Below are 17,103 nucleotides of genomic sequence, written 5' to 3' on the forward strand. Positions count from 1 at the left end.
CGATGATACAGCTCCTCGCGTGGTTGTTCCCGCAAGTTTACGAAGGGAGGTCCTCACGTTATTACATGCGGGGCACTGGGGTGTTTCCCGTACTAAAACCTTGGCACACAGACATGTGTACTGGCCCGGTATTGACAGAGAAATTGAGCACTTGGTGGCCGCCTGTTCCCAGTGTGCGAGTCAACAAGCATCTCCCAGGGCAGCGTTCTCTTCATGGCCGCTGGCAACCCAAGCATGGGAACGTGTTCACATCGATTTTGCGGGCCCGTTTCTCAATGGCTTTTGGCTCATTGTCATTGATGCTTATTCCCGATTCCCATATGTGGTTCGCTGCTCCTCAACCACTTCAGAAGTTGCAATCCAGGCACTAGCAAAAATCTTTTATGTGGAAGGTCTGCCAATCACCCTAGTCTCGGACAATGGACCGCAGTTTATTTCGCAGACCTTCCAGGATTTTTGTAGGCGCTTCGGTATTCGGCACGTTTGCTCTCCCCCCTTCCATCCACAATCGAATGGGGAAGCCGAGCGCATGGTGCGCATATTTAAGACGCAGATGAAAAAGTATGTGCACGAATTTCCTGCGGAGGAAGCATCGACGTTTTTCTTGACGGCATACCGGACGACACCAATGGGACAACGCAGCCCCGCAGAGCTCCTCCATGGGTGCAACCTAGGACTCTGCTGCACCTCCTCCGGCCTGGTCCTCGGCAGTCTTCACAAAACGGAGTACCTGGCTTTCCACTGGGTATGTCGGTCTGGGCCCGTGAGTTTGGTCGCAATCCACGTTGGATACCGGCGGTGGTCCTGCGCCGAAATGGCCGCCGGCTCTATACCTTGCAGGCGGGGGACCGGGTGGTATGTCGTCACCAAAATCAGCTACGTCCACGTTTGGGCACCCACCCTCCGCCCTCTCGGACACCGGCTTCCCCATTGCCGGCACCTGTGTTGGTTTCACAGTGGACGTTACCTCCTCTCCCCGCTGTGACTCTGCCGCACTGTGATGGTTCTCAGCCTTGGCAGCCTCCAGTAGCTCCAGCACCGGCATAGCCATCGTTTGAGATGCCCCAGTGAGAGCCGGCCCCCCTAGCAGGCCCGGTTTCTCAGGAGGCTGGTTCACCTGTGGTCGTCCCTTCCCCTTCGTCCCCACCACTGGGTCTTGCCCCTCCCAAGGTGGAACAGGATCCGGAGTTCGACAGCTTGTCGCCCGTTCTGTCCCGGGCCCCGGTTGTGGGACGACGGGGGCCTCTTCGTGTGGGTCACTTCCAGCCGCATTCGAAGGTTCCGGCTCGAGGGTTGGCAGATCCCCTCAACTCCGGCCATCTAATGGATGTGGAGGTCATCGCTCCTGCCCGGCGCTCCACCTTCCGACGCAGTGGATCACAGTGGCTTCACCCCCCGAAGGAGGAGGAGTGCAGTAGCCACCAGAAAGATCGCAACAACAACAAGAACAACTCCGGCAGCACGGGCCGTGCACACAGTTAACATCGTGCATGCCTAGGACACAGTCCCGGTCTACGCTAAGTGAAGTGCGACGTAAACGTGAACAGTGTTACTACAATTATAAAAAGCTATTACAATTAAACTGGCAACTGTAATTACTGGCAACTGTAATTACTGCCAACTCTTACGTGTGTTGTAAAATTTGGTTTTTCCAGATGAAATGTGTTAGTCTGTATGACCTTCACTGTAGATTTTACTAAAAATCTTGAAGCATCAAGAAATCATAAATTTAGTAATGGAAGAAAGTGTTGGGGGATAAAAATTGTAGAGGGTGAACACAAACAGATACAGGGTGCAGTAGTTACTGTATACAGATGTGATTCGAGTTACACAAGATAGATTAGTGGAGAGGAGGGTCTCAACCAAAGGCTTTGTCAATCCTGTGACAGTCTTGGCTTCAGGTTTCTGGACCTGTGTTATCAGGTGGAGAATTATAGGTCTCCCATTGAAAGATCAGGTGTGCACTACATAAAGGAAGCAGCTACTTGGGTAGCAGAGTGCTCGTGGAGCGTGCATGGGTTTTTTTTTATGCTAAGCAGCAGTTTGAGGTACTATGATGAATACTCATCAGATGACATGTACCAAATTCTACTGTGTATTCTTTCAGAATAAGATACAGAGCTCTCATTTATGGTGTTCCCAGCAGTAAATTAAAGTGAGATAAAATGACTTGTCATATGTGAGACCTGTTACCCATTTCAGTTACTATCGTATCTCATACTTTGAAACTTTCTAGCATACACAGTTTCACTCCACCCTTCAGTTGGCAGAAACTGGCAAAAATCAGAATCCTTCAGTCAAATAGCATATTTTCTTCAGCACCCACTTGCCAACTTTTGGTACCCTACAATACCGCTGCAAGCAAAGTGCAGCAAAAACTCCATTGTTGAATATAAGTTAGCTGTGTAGGCAGAAGCTGTGTGAACCATGCACACTGATGACACGATCCGAGTTGTGCCTATCAAGCAGTAGTCACTACATCATCATGATACTTAGACGCAATGACACTGTCACAACAACACACATTTACAGCCTCAGGTTGAGAGGAAGGCTTCTTCTCATAGGCAGAAGACAGGAACATGAGGAGTACAAGAACTCATGTATCTCTCCCGGTTCATTATTAAATCATTTTCCTGTTTGTTTATTCCTTTTTGGTTAGTTTTTGTCCCCCCCCCCCCCCCCTCATGCCCCCCTCTCCCACCTGTGCCACTGGTGGGGGACATCCTCGCCATGGTCTCAGTACGGTCCTGGGTATACCACAGAAAGTCCTAAACATAACTGAAGACTGTATGATGGCTACAAACATTGTGTACTCCACAAGGGAAATCTTACAGTCAATAGAGACAAAAACTGAAGTCGGGCAGGGACATATTTTGTCACCAACACATTTTCTACTTGTCCCTGACTCAGCTACAAGAAGATTAACAGCAGGCACAAGAAGAGGAATCCAATGGGGAATCCATGAATGTCTGTAGGATTTGGACTTCACAGACTGTTCACTCAATGGCTGACAATATGAAACATGATTTAAATTCTCTAAAAAAAAGAAGCAGAGCTTACTGGCCTCATGATAAATATACATAAAACACAGGAAATGAGAGTAAATTCTGGGAACATGGAAGAGCTTCTGTTTACAGGGGAGCAGGAGGCGGAGACTGTGAACTCATTCCTGTACCCAGATAGTGTGGTGACTTAAGGTGGTCTAGCTGGAGAAGATGTGAAGAAACACAAAAAGAAATTCTGTCTTCATACAATTATATACAATACGGTGAAACAGAATCATCACATAGAAACAAAAATTTATATCTTTAATAGAAATGTGAAGGCTGACCTCCCGTATGCCAGTGAAATTTGGGCCATACTCAGAATAGACCATCATCACAGTTACAGAGTTTCATACATAGGTGTCTCTGGCACATCGCAAATAGCTGGTAACTAGAAAAACCAAGTAACAAGGAGTTCTGGAGGAAAACTAACCAGACACACATAGAACAGTGGTTTCCAAAATGTTTGCGCCTTTGGCACCCTTGACCTGAACATAAGCATTTGTGGCTCCTCTTGAATATGACATCTGACTCAAAGTGTGGGATAATTAAAAAAAATAGTAATATGAATAGTAATTTCTTTATTAACTGTTGGCATGTCATATTTTAATCAACTTTTAATATTATTACATCTTATTCTTGTAACAAAATCAATGGAAAGGATGAACTTACATCTTCATCATCAGTTTTTCAAAACTCTGTAAAAGACTGGAAACTGTGACTCACATCCCTCTCTCTACATTCATTCGCAAACTATATTTTATGTTCATAACTGTCAATGCCAAAAAACCTACCTCATGTAAGTAGGGAGATATCAAAACCCTTGGGATCTTTTTACCTACTTGCACATACTCCTGCGTCACCAAGTACCAAAACACAAGCAGTGATGAGGAATGAACTCTGGTTGCAACGTGTAGTCTGAAGAAATAGCAATCAACTGCTCTTGTTGTTCAGTGCTGATGGATGTTCTATACTGTAAGGGTCTTCGATCTAGTTATGTTGGCCAACTTCTTCTGGAAAGTACTTCAGAAAGTAATAACTGACTTCAGTTAAATGGTCCACAAAAACAGACTTCAGATCTTTCTTCAACTGAAAGTCATTGTCTTCTAAATCCACGCAAAGATCAAGCAAAACATAATGTATATGTGTATCATCAAACTTTTTCTTCCACAATAGCTGTTTACTTTTGACAGCCGAAATTTTATCCGACTGTTGCAAAATGTTAGTCTCATTAGCCTTTGGAGGAATTGTAGCTTCTTTAGTGACAGCTTTTTTCCCTCAGTGATTTCTTTTAACTTGTGGGGAAAGTATTCTCTTGGTTTGCTTACAGCAGTACCATGATTTGACTCAAAATGTCATCTCATTTTATTAGGAAGAATGCTTTCAGTAGCCAGTACTTCGAAACAAATGATACGAGGAGTGTTTGAAAAGTCCATGCAAAATCCGAGCGATGGCACCACCGGCACGTATCGAGGTCATGTTTAGTTAGTAGCATCTTTGGAAAGAACGCAAACCAAGTTTCAGCCATATTGGTCTATTTCTTTGTGTTTGGCATTCGTGTGAATCAAGGCAGTCGAGTGATTGTCAATAAATGGACGAAAAAGAATTTTGTGTGGTGATAAACATTACTTTATGAAAGGCAAAACGTCTCAGGAGACTAAAGAGAAGCTTGATAAACATTACGGTGACTCTGCACCTTCAATTATAACAGTTTATAAATGGTTTCAAAATTTTTGGAGTGGCCATATGGGCACAAGTGATGCTGAATGTTCTGGACACCCTGTGGAGGTTATGACTCCAGAAATCATTGATAAAATCCATGATGTGGTGATGGATGACAGAAGACTTAAGAAGTGTGAGATGTTAGGGCTGTAGGCGTCTCAAATGAATGGGTACATAATATTTTGCATAAACATTTGGACATGAGAAAGCTATCAGCAAGATGGGTTAAACGATTGCTCACACTTGACCAAAATTGGAATCATGTGAAGTGTTGCAAGGATGGTTTCAGCTGTTCAGGAAGAATCCACAGGACTTCAAGTGTCGCTTCAACACTGTGGATGAAACATGGATATGTTACTATACTCCTAAGACCAAACAACAATCTAAACAATGTGTTACCAAGGGAGAATCTGCACCAAAAGAGGTGAAGACCATTCCTTCGGCCAGAAAGGTTATGGCGACTGTCTTCTGGGATTCGCAAGGGATAATCCTCATCGGCTATCTGGAAAGGGTAAAACTATTACAGGTGCATATTATTCATTGTTATTGGATACTTTGAAAACTGAGCTGCAAGAAAAACACCAGCGATTGGACCACAAAAAAAGTCCTTTTCCATTACGACAATGCAGCAGCACACACCTCAGCAGTTGATGTTGCAAAATTATTCGAAATAGGATTCCAACTCATTTTACATCCCCTCTATTATCCAGACTTGGCTCCCTTGGACTACTATTTCTTAACCAATTTGAAGAAATGGCTTGCGGGACAAAGGTTTTCTTCAAAGGAGGAGGTGATTGCAGCAACTAATAGCTATTTTGCAGACTTGGACAATTCCTATTATTCGGAAGAGATCAACAAATTAGTTCAGGGTTGGATGAAGTGTATAAGTCTAAAAGGACACTATGTCAATAAACAAAAAAGGCTTACCCCAAACATGTAAGTAGTTTTTATTTTCGCACGAACTTTTAAAATGCCCTTTGCACACTGCAGTCGTTCTTTATTTTCAACAATAGTACATGTAAAACTGAAATTCAAGTAACTGCCGCCATACTTCCTGCATGTTTGTCTACTCACCTCTTTAGAACTGCACGATACATTTGAATTAATGCATTTTGTATTTACACATAAAAATTTGTTCATGTTGACAGAGAAACAAAAATCAATGAATACAAACAACATTAAAAAAAAACCTCTGCATTCAACAAAGCTAATCTTCAAACTGATTATGGCTGAATAAAAACAAATGAGCCACACAGTGCAATTCGAGTGCCATCTGTAGAACATTGCCATGGTAAGAACACCTACTTGCCACCTGGCTAGATATCACTAGTAGCGTACACATTGTTTCTTTCCACAGAAAGCAAATAAACAAAATAATTATGTTTATGAAGCTTCCGTAATGTCACTATTATGAGGCTATAAGGCCACTGGGAGCCAGAACACACAGTTTGAAAACCCCTGGGACAGAAGACCGGATATGTGAGAGAAAGTGGAGACAGATGGGAAACAAACTGATGAGGTCAGGTGGCAAAACTGAAAAGAAGACACTGGAATGGAATCCCCGGGTAACAAGGAAGGGAGGTACGCCTAGAGATACAAGGAAGAGGATGATGGGAGGGGAAGCAAGGAGAGTTGGCAAGAGTTGGTTGGAACTGACTGAAATGACCAAAGAAAGAGATGGATGGAGAGTTCTCCTAGATGCTCTATACCCCTAAAGAGGCCAAAGATTGATTGCCTGCCTGCTTTTGTTTTTAAATGTCACACAAATATGCATTTATTTGTGATTATCGAACAGCTTCAAATCTTTAATGCCACAAAAATAAAATATAATAGTTGCCCTGCTTGCACATGATGATCATTTTACAACAATTTATTGTGTTTCCTTAGTTCCTGGATTACATACATCTGAAACATTTTGTGAGTAAATCTTCAGCCTTACCTTATATTCAAAGCAAGAAATACAAATATTGAGCACTTCTAAGAGCTGATGCAGTCTCTGTGAAGGCAGCTCTGTCCACCAATGCTTCAAAACGGTTTTATCAACATTTTTTATTACCCACAGAAAGCAAATAAGAAGATTACGTGTTGTATCAGAACTCAAGCCACATTTCCAATTCTGAAAAAGAATGAGGATTAAAATGTAGACACTATGACAGGGGAAAGAGCTCAATGAACATCAATTGTATCATTTTCTTCACAGAACTAAAAGAATTGGACATGAAACTACTAAACAATGGTTTGAATCATACCAAAAATTTGATAAGTGAGAGTACAAGGTGCATAAAACATTCAAAACAGTATCAATTTTAAAACACTGCTGGTAAACAAAAAATACTATGACACAATGGGACACAGTGTTAACAGAAAGTTAGGAACACTCAATTTTATCTCCATGCCACTGTCACCATGTGAATTACTGTGAGGGACTGACGCATAATTTTATGAGCAATGTATGTATAATGTCTAACCTCCAGGCCTTTTCTGTGAGGCTAAACCATCTTGGAAGTGTCTCTTACTTAAATGGTTACTATGAGCAAAAAAGTGCCTTAATTTTACTTGAGGTTCAGTGCTAGATTTAATAAGGTCTTACCTGACAATCTCTGCCACACAAACAATGCTGCATCAATAACCACAACAGCTTTTATATTTGATTTTAGTTTTTTGATGAGCTAGTCAACATACCGTACTAGCACAGTTTCACAAACTATGGGTGTACAATTTCATTATGTGTACATTCCTGCTAGTACTTTGCCTCAGGAAGGGGTGCCATAAAACTGGATATCGTGAATTTCAATCCCTGTGCAAATGCTTCATACGAAGACGTGACAGCAACTCATGTCACGTCTTTGTATGAAGCATTTGCACAGGGATTGGATTTCACGATATCCAGTTTTATGGTGCTATACGATAAGTTCGTTGATTTGAAAAAAAAAAAAAAAAAAAAAAAAAAAAAGCATATAGGGCATGAAGATGGCAAAATGAATTGCCGAAACTGCTTGCTTTCAGAATAAAATAAAATATCTTAAAGTGTACGACTGTTGGTAAAGTTTATTGACATTGAAAAGTACATACCAGCCAATGTCCCCTAGTTGTAATGGAGCAACAGAGATTAAAAAGTTTGATAATGAAATCAAGATCCTACGCCGTTGACAGGCATTGATACACATCAACGGAGACAATTGAAAATGTGTGCCCTGACCGGGTCTCGAACCAGGGATCTCCTGCTTACATGGCAGATGCTTTATCCATCTGAGCCACTGAGGGCACAGATGATAGTGCGACTGCAGGGATTTATCCCTTGCGTGCTCCCTGTGAGACCCAAATTCCCAACTTAATGCCCACACACTACATTCGTAGTGCCCCTGCCCACTACACTCATTATTCATGGCAGACAATCTGACCGAGTCTCGTAAGAGTTCGGGCAATGCGTGTGCATCCGCACAGGAGGAGGAGGTTATGGCCAGTTAGCCTGAACTATATATGGAGATGGTATTCGTTTTTTCGGACATGTCCGAAAGAACAGATACCATCTCCATATATTAAAAAGTTTACTTGTGCACATCCAGTGTGCACTCAGTATCCCCTTGACTGTCTTCAATACACTTATACTACACTGTAATTCTATGCTTTCTAATTTCCTGATAAACTCTATGATGCAGTAGTGTTAGTTATGAAGCTGACTTGCTCCACTTCTCTGGCCACTTCTTATAGATACTGAATTTTTTTAGATGTAATATCCCTGCTGTTAAGACAGGTAGCCACTGGTGATTTAAATGTTAATTTTCTGCATAGATATATTGGAAACTCTAGGAAGCTGCAGAACATAGATTTTTTAAAATAATACTTAGGAGTAACTGTTTCTATGAACCCTGGACCAGATTAAATATGGTTTACAAATGTGATACATCTCAGAGAAGAAGGCTTAGTGGATCTTGTAACTGTTTTCATTAAATAATTTGATATTAATCTTGCCCCCTCCCCCTCCCTTTAGGTGCTAATGTAAGAAAAATCATGTAATAAATCTACATACATACTCTGCAAACCACCGAACAGTGCATGGCAGAGTCACTGTTATAGTGGTTATTTATGTAGTTTCCTACAAACCTTCTATGAATGTGTTCTTTTGGAAGTTTTGATGATGGAGATGCCATTATGTTATGCAGTCTCCTTTAGTTAATTTACACACAGCTAACTTCTTGCATGTTCCGACTTTTGCTTGTTATGGTCTCCATTAGTCAAGTGAAAAACTGAGATCTGATAATGGGACATTACAGACATTCTTCATACTTGTGATATCGCCAGTGTAATACTGAACTTCTGTCACTATTTACACTTATCCCTTAAAAATTTCCCACTCAGCTCTGAAGTAAATGTATTCACCTCTGACAACTCCTTGTCCCTGGATTCTGTTGTTAACACATTTTCAAGTACTGCTTTCCAATTGCTGTAATTTTCTCTTCCATTTTTTTTTCTTCACATGTTATTCATTTTCTAATGAAAAGTCCTTGGTGGAATACAGATAATTTAAGAGTAAGGTCGGTCTCTCTCTCTCTCTCTCTCTCTCTCTCTCTCTCTCTCTCTCTCTCTCAATAAGCATGACTTAGATGACAAATTTATAGCTCCACAAAGTAAGATGTGAAACAATATGGCAATTAAGAAGCAAATGCAAAAGAAAAATTACAAATGGGAATATATCAATATGATGTACAAGTGTCAGCAGCAAAACTAATGAGAACTTAAGAATGATTCATGAGAGTATAATTACAAAGAATCTTCTGCAGTGGGCAGTCAATCAGAGCTTCAAAATCTGAGGGTGTTAATTTGGAATTTCTCACGTTATACATCTATGTTTTTCTACAGAATAGTAGGCTCTGTTAACATTTTGCAGTCTAATTTTCACTTTTACTTGCCTCTGATTTTGTTCATCTATCAATACAACTAGAAATTTGAACTGTTCAATGTGTTCAAATTTATGTTTGCAAAGTGTTAGATGTAACTGGTGGTCTTGTTCATCTCTACATCTTTGACTCATCATCTATTTGGTTTCTGATCATTTACTTTTAGATCAAGTTTGGATGCTGCTTCTTTGAGTTCCATAAATAGCCATCTAATCTCTACTTCACTTTTTCCAATAAGCACTAAACATCTGTAGATGCTAATGTCTCCAGCCAAATGAGGAAAACTTAGCATAGGATAGACTATGTACAGTACTTTACCTGTTGGCCTTGAGGATTATCAGGACCAACTGACTTTGGAAACACTGTTGTACCAGCAATTGCCATTGCAATAGAATGATCAATACCATTTTGAGGTTCCATATTATCTGAGCCTGGTACCAGCAACATACGACCTGTAAATGTTATTCATACTTTATAAATTATTTATTCTAAAGAGAAACACAGAAAAAATTATGTAAGTACACAAAACAATAATTTTAATTTAAGAAAAAGTACAGTACTAAAACAATGCCACAGCTGATATCTTTACAGTTACTCAATAACCTCTCTACTACCCGAAGCCCTGCAGAAAAGTAAGTTAAAAAAGATCAGCATTGGCTATCTTACGTGCCATGACTTCATTAATATTCTGGAAATGTACATCATCCAACTAACATCAATATTTTATTGAAACTAAAATTCTCATTCTTATTATTTGATTTTTATGGCAAATGGTAGGCAATTACACAGTTACGTTTATTGTTCTACATTTTTACTGGTTTCTGGCAGTATGCTAAATACGTAGAAAGCAAATTTAGCACAACAGTTGCACTCATCATGTAATACAAATATAAATTATACTGCCTTGTTACAAAGAATAAAAATTTCATTAGAATAACTGTTTCCATTCAATTTATGGAAATATTCTGACATCAGCTCTTCATGTTTTTGGTACAAATTTAAATCCTTCAAAATCTACATTTGTATCTACAACACATTTCTCATGAATTATTTGTGATCATATTTTGGGGTCAAGGCTTAAAGCATATCATTGATGTAGCTGGTAAAATATTCCTCTCAAATTCACTCATGATTTACCAAACTTGTGTGGTTTTGTTATGAGTCATGTTGCTTTATATCAAGACATTATTTCTTTCGAACTTGGAGAAAATAATATACAAGATCCTCACTGAAGCCTTGTGTAATCCCATTCACAGACAGCAACACTTGAAAAGAAAATAATTTATTTTAGACTGATTCCTCTGTATGTTGTTATAAGCATATGTACATCAATAAAGTGTAAGAAACCAAAATAAATTTTTCCTTCATGACACACTCATTCATTAACCTTCACAGAATTGTTTGTTTCTTCAGTGGCACACCACCTCACAAAATGTATCTTACTAGTTCAGTCCGAGTTGCCCCTCTTGCCACAAGCAGTGCTTAGAAATTTAAATGAAGGTCTGATTCCAGAGTAGTGGAGTGCTATCAGGCAAAAATCTCTCATTTGCATGGGTCTTTATCTATATGAAGCTGTGCAAAAAGTGACTGCAATATTATTTGGTATGTGATAAGTTATTTGAATGGTCACAAAATGCATTACTCGGGCTTGGATCTATTAAAAAAACTAGCACAAAGAAATGACAGAGGTGTGTTTTATTTCCCCCATCAAGAGAACAAATTAATCTGGCAGTTAAAGAACAAAAATCCACACACTTGTTTTGCAGAAATTACAGATTCTGTAGTTCAACAAATGGTTTTAGTATATCTCTAATGAGGCTCATGTACATGAATTAACAACTAAATTTTAGGCACACATCCAGGAGCTATTCTGATCAAACATCACTCTAACCGCTACACAGAGCTCGCAGATACTGATTTATCACCTCACTCAATGGCTTTTCACATACACTCAGCATAATAGAAGTCATGTAACCCAGGGACCTACACAAGCACTCTGCATTAACAGTGTTCCTCAAATTATTCGTACATGATTCAGAAGCAACAGTGTGGAGCATTATTATCCTGGTGACTGTACAAGTTGCATGCTAGGTGCTGTAGGCAAACGAATGTATGCAACTGATCAAAAACTGGTTCCTGTACTGCTTGTCAGTTGGTGATGATGGCAGAGAAATGTTCAAGTTTTTATCCCATGTAAATATGCTCCACCCCCCCCCCCCTCACACACACACACACACACACACACACACACACACACACACACACACACAAAATTACCTTCTTACATTGTCGGAATAGTGCCCTGTTGGCAAGCAGCTTGCACTTTTACTGGGGTGGATTGCAAGTCATCAGTTCGAACAACATTACTCTATGCTTCAAGTGTTCAAAGTTCTTGCACTCATACCAATCTCTGTGGCCTGTTATGTGCTTTGAGGGAAAGGTACACATGTGGGATGGTGGCTTCTACCTCCCACAGGAAGGAAGTAGTCCTCCATATTACAGTCAGTGATTAGGTGCACTGTGGCCCACCTGTCTCCTGCTACAATGCACAACAGTCAATGGTGACCCCAGTAAGCAACCTGTTAGTGCCCAAAGCAGTTTACTTTCTTCACAAGGTACACTCTTAACATAGTTGCATGTGAAAAGCTCTGTGCCTTCATAGTAACATGCTCAGAGTACTTATAATCCAGCTATGATGACATTCACTGACACTTAGGCTCTTACTCAGCATATTTTTTATTGTCACACCAACTGCCAGTACAAAGTGACAACATCCAAGTCATGTGACATTTTGAGAAAGAAGAGCACTCTCTTCACCACAGCAGCTCCATCTAATCTGATTGCTTGTAAGTCACTAAGAGCGCATTTTCCTTAGTGATTTCAAATTTAAAATAGGAAGCAATTAATTAAGCTATGACATACTTGGCTACTATTTAACTTAATATATGAACTTACGATGTTTAAAAGCAAATACGAATAAAAATTCTCTCTCTCTCTTTGTTTACAGTTACAGAAACAAAGAAGCAACTTTAAACTGAAACCGTGTCAGAGCAGGCACAGTAAATGTAAGTCAAAACCACAAACAGTAGTTGTAAAATGACTGAGAAGAGTGAAACAGAGCAAATGCTACTTTAGGAAATAGTTAAAAACTTTTAATATCAGGTAAATGCTGTCTACAGGAACAGACAAAAAATTGGTTTGATTTTAACACACAATTACATTCCCTTTGATACAAATTTTAGCCATTACATTAGTGAGCATTCAGTTTTGTTCTCAGTCTCTTATCTTGTTCCAAAGTTTGCATATACAACATTCTTGTTCATTCCTCATCTACCTACAGCATCCAGTCACATTAATATGACTATCACAAGCCTGAATAACCACCTTTTGCAGTGTGGACCGCTGCGAGACGTGCAGGAAGAGAGTCAGTGAGGTTCTGGGAAGTACTGACAGGGATGTGAAGCCACACTGATCCCTGACCTCTGGCCAGCTGCACTACGTTTCACAAGGATCATGGAGCGAACATCCGAACAAGGTGGTCCCACAAGTTCTCAACTGGGTTTAGATCCGGGGAGTACAGTAAACTCATCCTGGTGCTCTTTGAACCATGCAAAGAGTTTGGGCAGAGATGTCAGTCAAGGCAGAAGTACAGAGGCATCCAAACTCTTTGCCTTTACAAATGTCTGCTTGTGTCTGTGTATGTGTGGATGGATATGTGTGTGTGTGCGCGAGTGTATACCTGCCCTTTTTTCCCCCCTAAGGTAAGTATTTCCGCTCCCGGGATTGGAATGACTCCTTATCCTCTCCCTTAAAACCCACATCCTTTCGTCTTTCCTCTCCTTCCCTCTTTCCTGACGAAGCAACCGTTGGTTGCGAAAGCTTGAATTTTGTGTGTATGTTTGTGTGTCTATCGACATGCCAGCGCTTTCGTTTAGTAAGTCACATCATCTTTGTTTTTAGATATATTTTTCCCACGTGGAGAAAAAAAAATATATATATATATATATATAATAGGGAAACATTCCACGCAGGAAAAATATATTTAAAAACAAAGATGATGTGACTTACCATACGAAAGCGCTGGCAGGTCGATAGAAACACAAACAAACACATACATACACACAAAATTCTAGCTTTCGCAACCAATGGTTGCTTTGTCAGGAAAGAGGGAAGGAGAGGGAAAGACGTAAGGATGGGGGTTTTAAGGGAGAGGGTAAGGAGTCATTCCAATCCCGGGAGCGGAAAGACTTACCTTAGGAGGAAAAAAGGACAGGTATACACTCTCACACACACACATATATCCATCCGCACATACACAGACACAAGCAGACATTTGTAAAGGCAAAGAGTGTGTGTGTCTATAATGATCGAAGTGACTTCATAAATTCACTGTAGCTCCATTCATTGACATATGGTCACGACACACAACAGATATGTAGAAAAACTCATAAAGTTTTGTTTGGCTGAAGCCACACTTCAGGTTTCTGCCGCCAGAGCGCTCGAGAGCGCAGTGAGACAAAATGGCGACAGGAGCCGAGAAAGCGTAAGTCGTGCTTGAAATGCACTCACATCAGTCAGTCATAACAGTGCAACGACACTTCAGGATGAAGTTCAACAAAGATCCACCAACTGCTAACTCCATTCGGCGATGGTATGCGCAGTTTAAAGCTTCTGGATGCCTCTGTAAGGGGAAATCAACAGGTCGGCCTGCAGTGAGCGAAGAAACGGTTGAACGCGTGCGGGCAAGTTTCACACGTAGCCCGCGGAAGTCGACGAATAAAGCAAGCAGGGAGCTAAACGTACCACAGGATGGTGCTCCACCGCACTTCCATCATGATGTTCGGCATTTCTTAAACAGGAGATTGGAAAACCGATGGATTGGTCGTGGTGGAGATCATGATCAGCAATTCATGTCATGGGCTCCACGCTCTCCTGACTTAACCCCATGCAATTTCTTTCTGTGGGGTTATGTGAAAGATTCAGTGTTTAAACCTCCTCTACCAAGAAACGTGCCAGAACTGCGAGCTCGCATCAACGAGGCTTTCGAACTCATTGATGGGGACATGCTGCGCCGAGTGTGGGAGGAACTTGATTATTGGCTTGATGTCTGCCGAATCACTAAAGGGGCACATATCAAACATTTGTGAATGCCTAAAAAAACTTTTTGAGTTTTTGTATGTGTGTGCAAAGCATTGTGAAAATATCTCAAATAATAAAGTTATTGTAGAGCTGTGAAATCACTTCAATCAATTGTAATAACCCTGGAAAGAGGGAAGGAGAGGGAAAGACGAAAGGAAGGGGGTTTTAAGGGAGAGGGTACGGAGTCATTCCAATCCCGGGAGCGGAAAGACTTAAATATGTCTGCTTGTGTCTGTATATGTGTGGATGGATATGTGTGTGTGTGTGTGTGTGTGTGTGTGTGTGTGAGTGTATACCCGCCCTTTTTTCCCCCTAAGGTAAGTCTTTCCGCTCCCGGGATTGGAATGACTCCTTACCCTCTCCCTTAAAACCCACTTCCTTTCGTCTTTCCCTCTCCTTCCCTCTTTCCTGATGAGGCAACAGTTTGTTGCGAAAGCTTGAAGCGCTTTCGTATGGTAAGTCACATCATCTTTGTTTTTTTATATATATATATACACACACACACACACACACACACACACACACACACACACACACACAAAGATGATGTGACTTACCAAACAAAAGTGCTGGCAGGTCGATACACACACAAACATACACACAAAATTCAAGCTTTCGCAACAAACGGTTGCTTCATCAGGAAAGAGGGAGGGAGAGGGAAAGACGAAAGGATGTGGGTTTTAAGGGAGAGGGTAAGGAGTCATTCCAATCCCGGGAGCGGAAAGACTTACCTTAGGGGGGAAAAGGGACAGGTATACACTCGCACACACACACACACAAACACACACACACACACACACACACACACACACACATATCCATCCGCACATACACAGACACAAGCAGACATTTGTAAAGGCAAAGAGTTTGGGCAGAGATGTCAGTTGAGGCGGAAGTACAGAGGCAAAGATGTTGTTGAAAGACAGGTGAGGTATGAGCGGCGGCAAATTGAAATTAGAAATTAGCGGAGATTGAGGCCTGGCGGATAATCAGAAGAGAGGATATACTGAAGGGCAAGTTCCCATCTCCGGAGTTCTGACAGGTTGGTGTTAGTGGGAAGTACCCAGATGACTCGGACGGTGTAACACTGTGCCAAGATGTGCTGGCCGTGCACCAAGGCATGTTTAGCCACAGGGTGATCCTCATTACCAACAAACACTGTCTGCCTGTGTCCATTCATGCTAATGGACAGTTTGTTGCTGGTCATTCCCACATAGAAAGCTTCACAGTGTAGGCAGGTCAGTTGGTAAATCACGTGGGTGCTTTCACACGTGGCTCTGCCTTTGATCATGTACACCTTCCGGGTTAGAGGACTGGAGTAGGTGGTGGTGGGAGAGTGCATGGGACAGGTTTTACACCGGGGCAGTTACAAGGGTAGGAACCAGAGGGTAGGGAAGGTGGTTTGGGGATATCATAGGGATGAACTAAGAGGTTACGAAGGTTAGGTGGACGGTGGAAAGACACTCTTGGTGGAGTGGGGAGGATTTCATGAAGGACGGATCTCATTTCAGGGCAGGATTTGAGGAAGTCGTATCCCTGCTGGAGAGCCACATTCAGAGTCTGATCTAGTCCCAGAAAGTATCCTGTCACAAGTGGGGCAATTTTGGGGTTCTTCTGTGGGAGGTTCTGGGTTCGAGGAGATGAGGAAGTGGCTCTAGTTATTTGCTTCTGTACCAGGTCGGGAGGGTAGTTGCGGGATGCGAAAGCTGTTTTCAGGTTGTTGGTGTAATGGTTCAGGGATTCCAGACTGGAGCACATTCGTTTGCCACGAAGACCTAAACTGTAGGGAAGGGACCGTTTGATGTGGAATGGGTGGCAGCTGTCATAATGGAGGTACTGTTGCTTGTTGGTGGGTTTGATGTGGACGGACGTGTGAAGCTGGCCATTGGACAGGTGGAGGTCAACATCAAGAAAAGTGGCATGGGATTTGGAGTAGGACCAGGTGAATCTGATGGAACCGACCCCAAAGAAGATCCCAGCAGATGGGTTTAAACATTGAGATGTAGAAAAAATATACCACTCAACAAAAGTTTATAATACTATTGTAGAATGTAGTCTGCAGTATCAGAGGTCTCATTGACCTAGGCACTTCATGCATTATCCAGTTAGATACCATATACTGAATGGTCTTTACTATTGGCATGCTTTGTGGCCATTTCCCTATCATGTAAACATACCGCTGCGACAGCAGCACATGAAGAGTAGGCCAGTATCTACAACAGCTTCATTCACTTTGTGTTCAGCACTGTAGTAACATGCCACGTAGGGGCAAACAAAACTTTGACAGAGTCAGGATCGTG

At 41.5% G+C, this 17,103-nt stretch overlaps 1 protein-coding gene across 1 annotated transcript in view; it reads right to left on the minus strand.

Annotated features, from left to right (window-relative positions):
• Positions 1-17,103, minus strand: part of LOC126470323 (dedicator of cytokinesis protein 7) — a 283,560-nt gene that overhangs the window by 93,284 nt on the left and 173,173 nt on the right. Inside the window, exons 24-25 of the mRNA XM_050098105.1 lie at positions 9,983-10,116; positions 6,706-6,882 (exon numbers count right to left, since the gene is read on the minus strand). Of these exons, the coding sequence (XP_049954062.1) occupies positions 6,706-6,882; positions 9,983-10,116 (311 nt within the window). The remainder of the gene's footprint in view (positions 1-6,705; positions 6,883-9,982; positions 10,117-17,103) is intronic.

This window comes from Schistocerca serialis, chromosome 3, assembly GCF_023864345.2.
Source record: "Schistocerca serialis cubense isolate TAMUIC-IGC-003099 chromosome 3, iqSchSeri2.2, whole genome shotgun sequence".
Taxonomy (NCBI): domain Eukaryota; kingdom Metazoa; phylum Arthropoda; class Insecta; order Orthoptera; family Acrididae; genus Schistocerca; species Schistocerca serialis.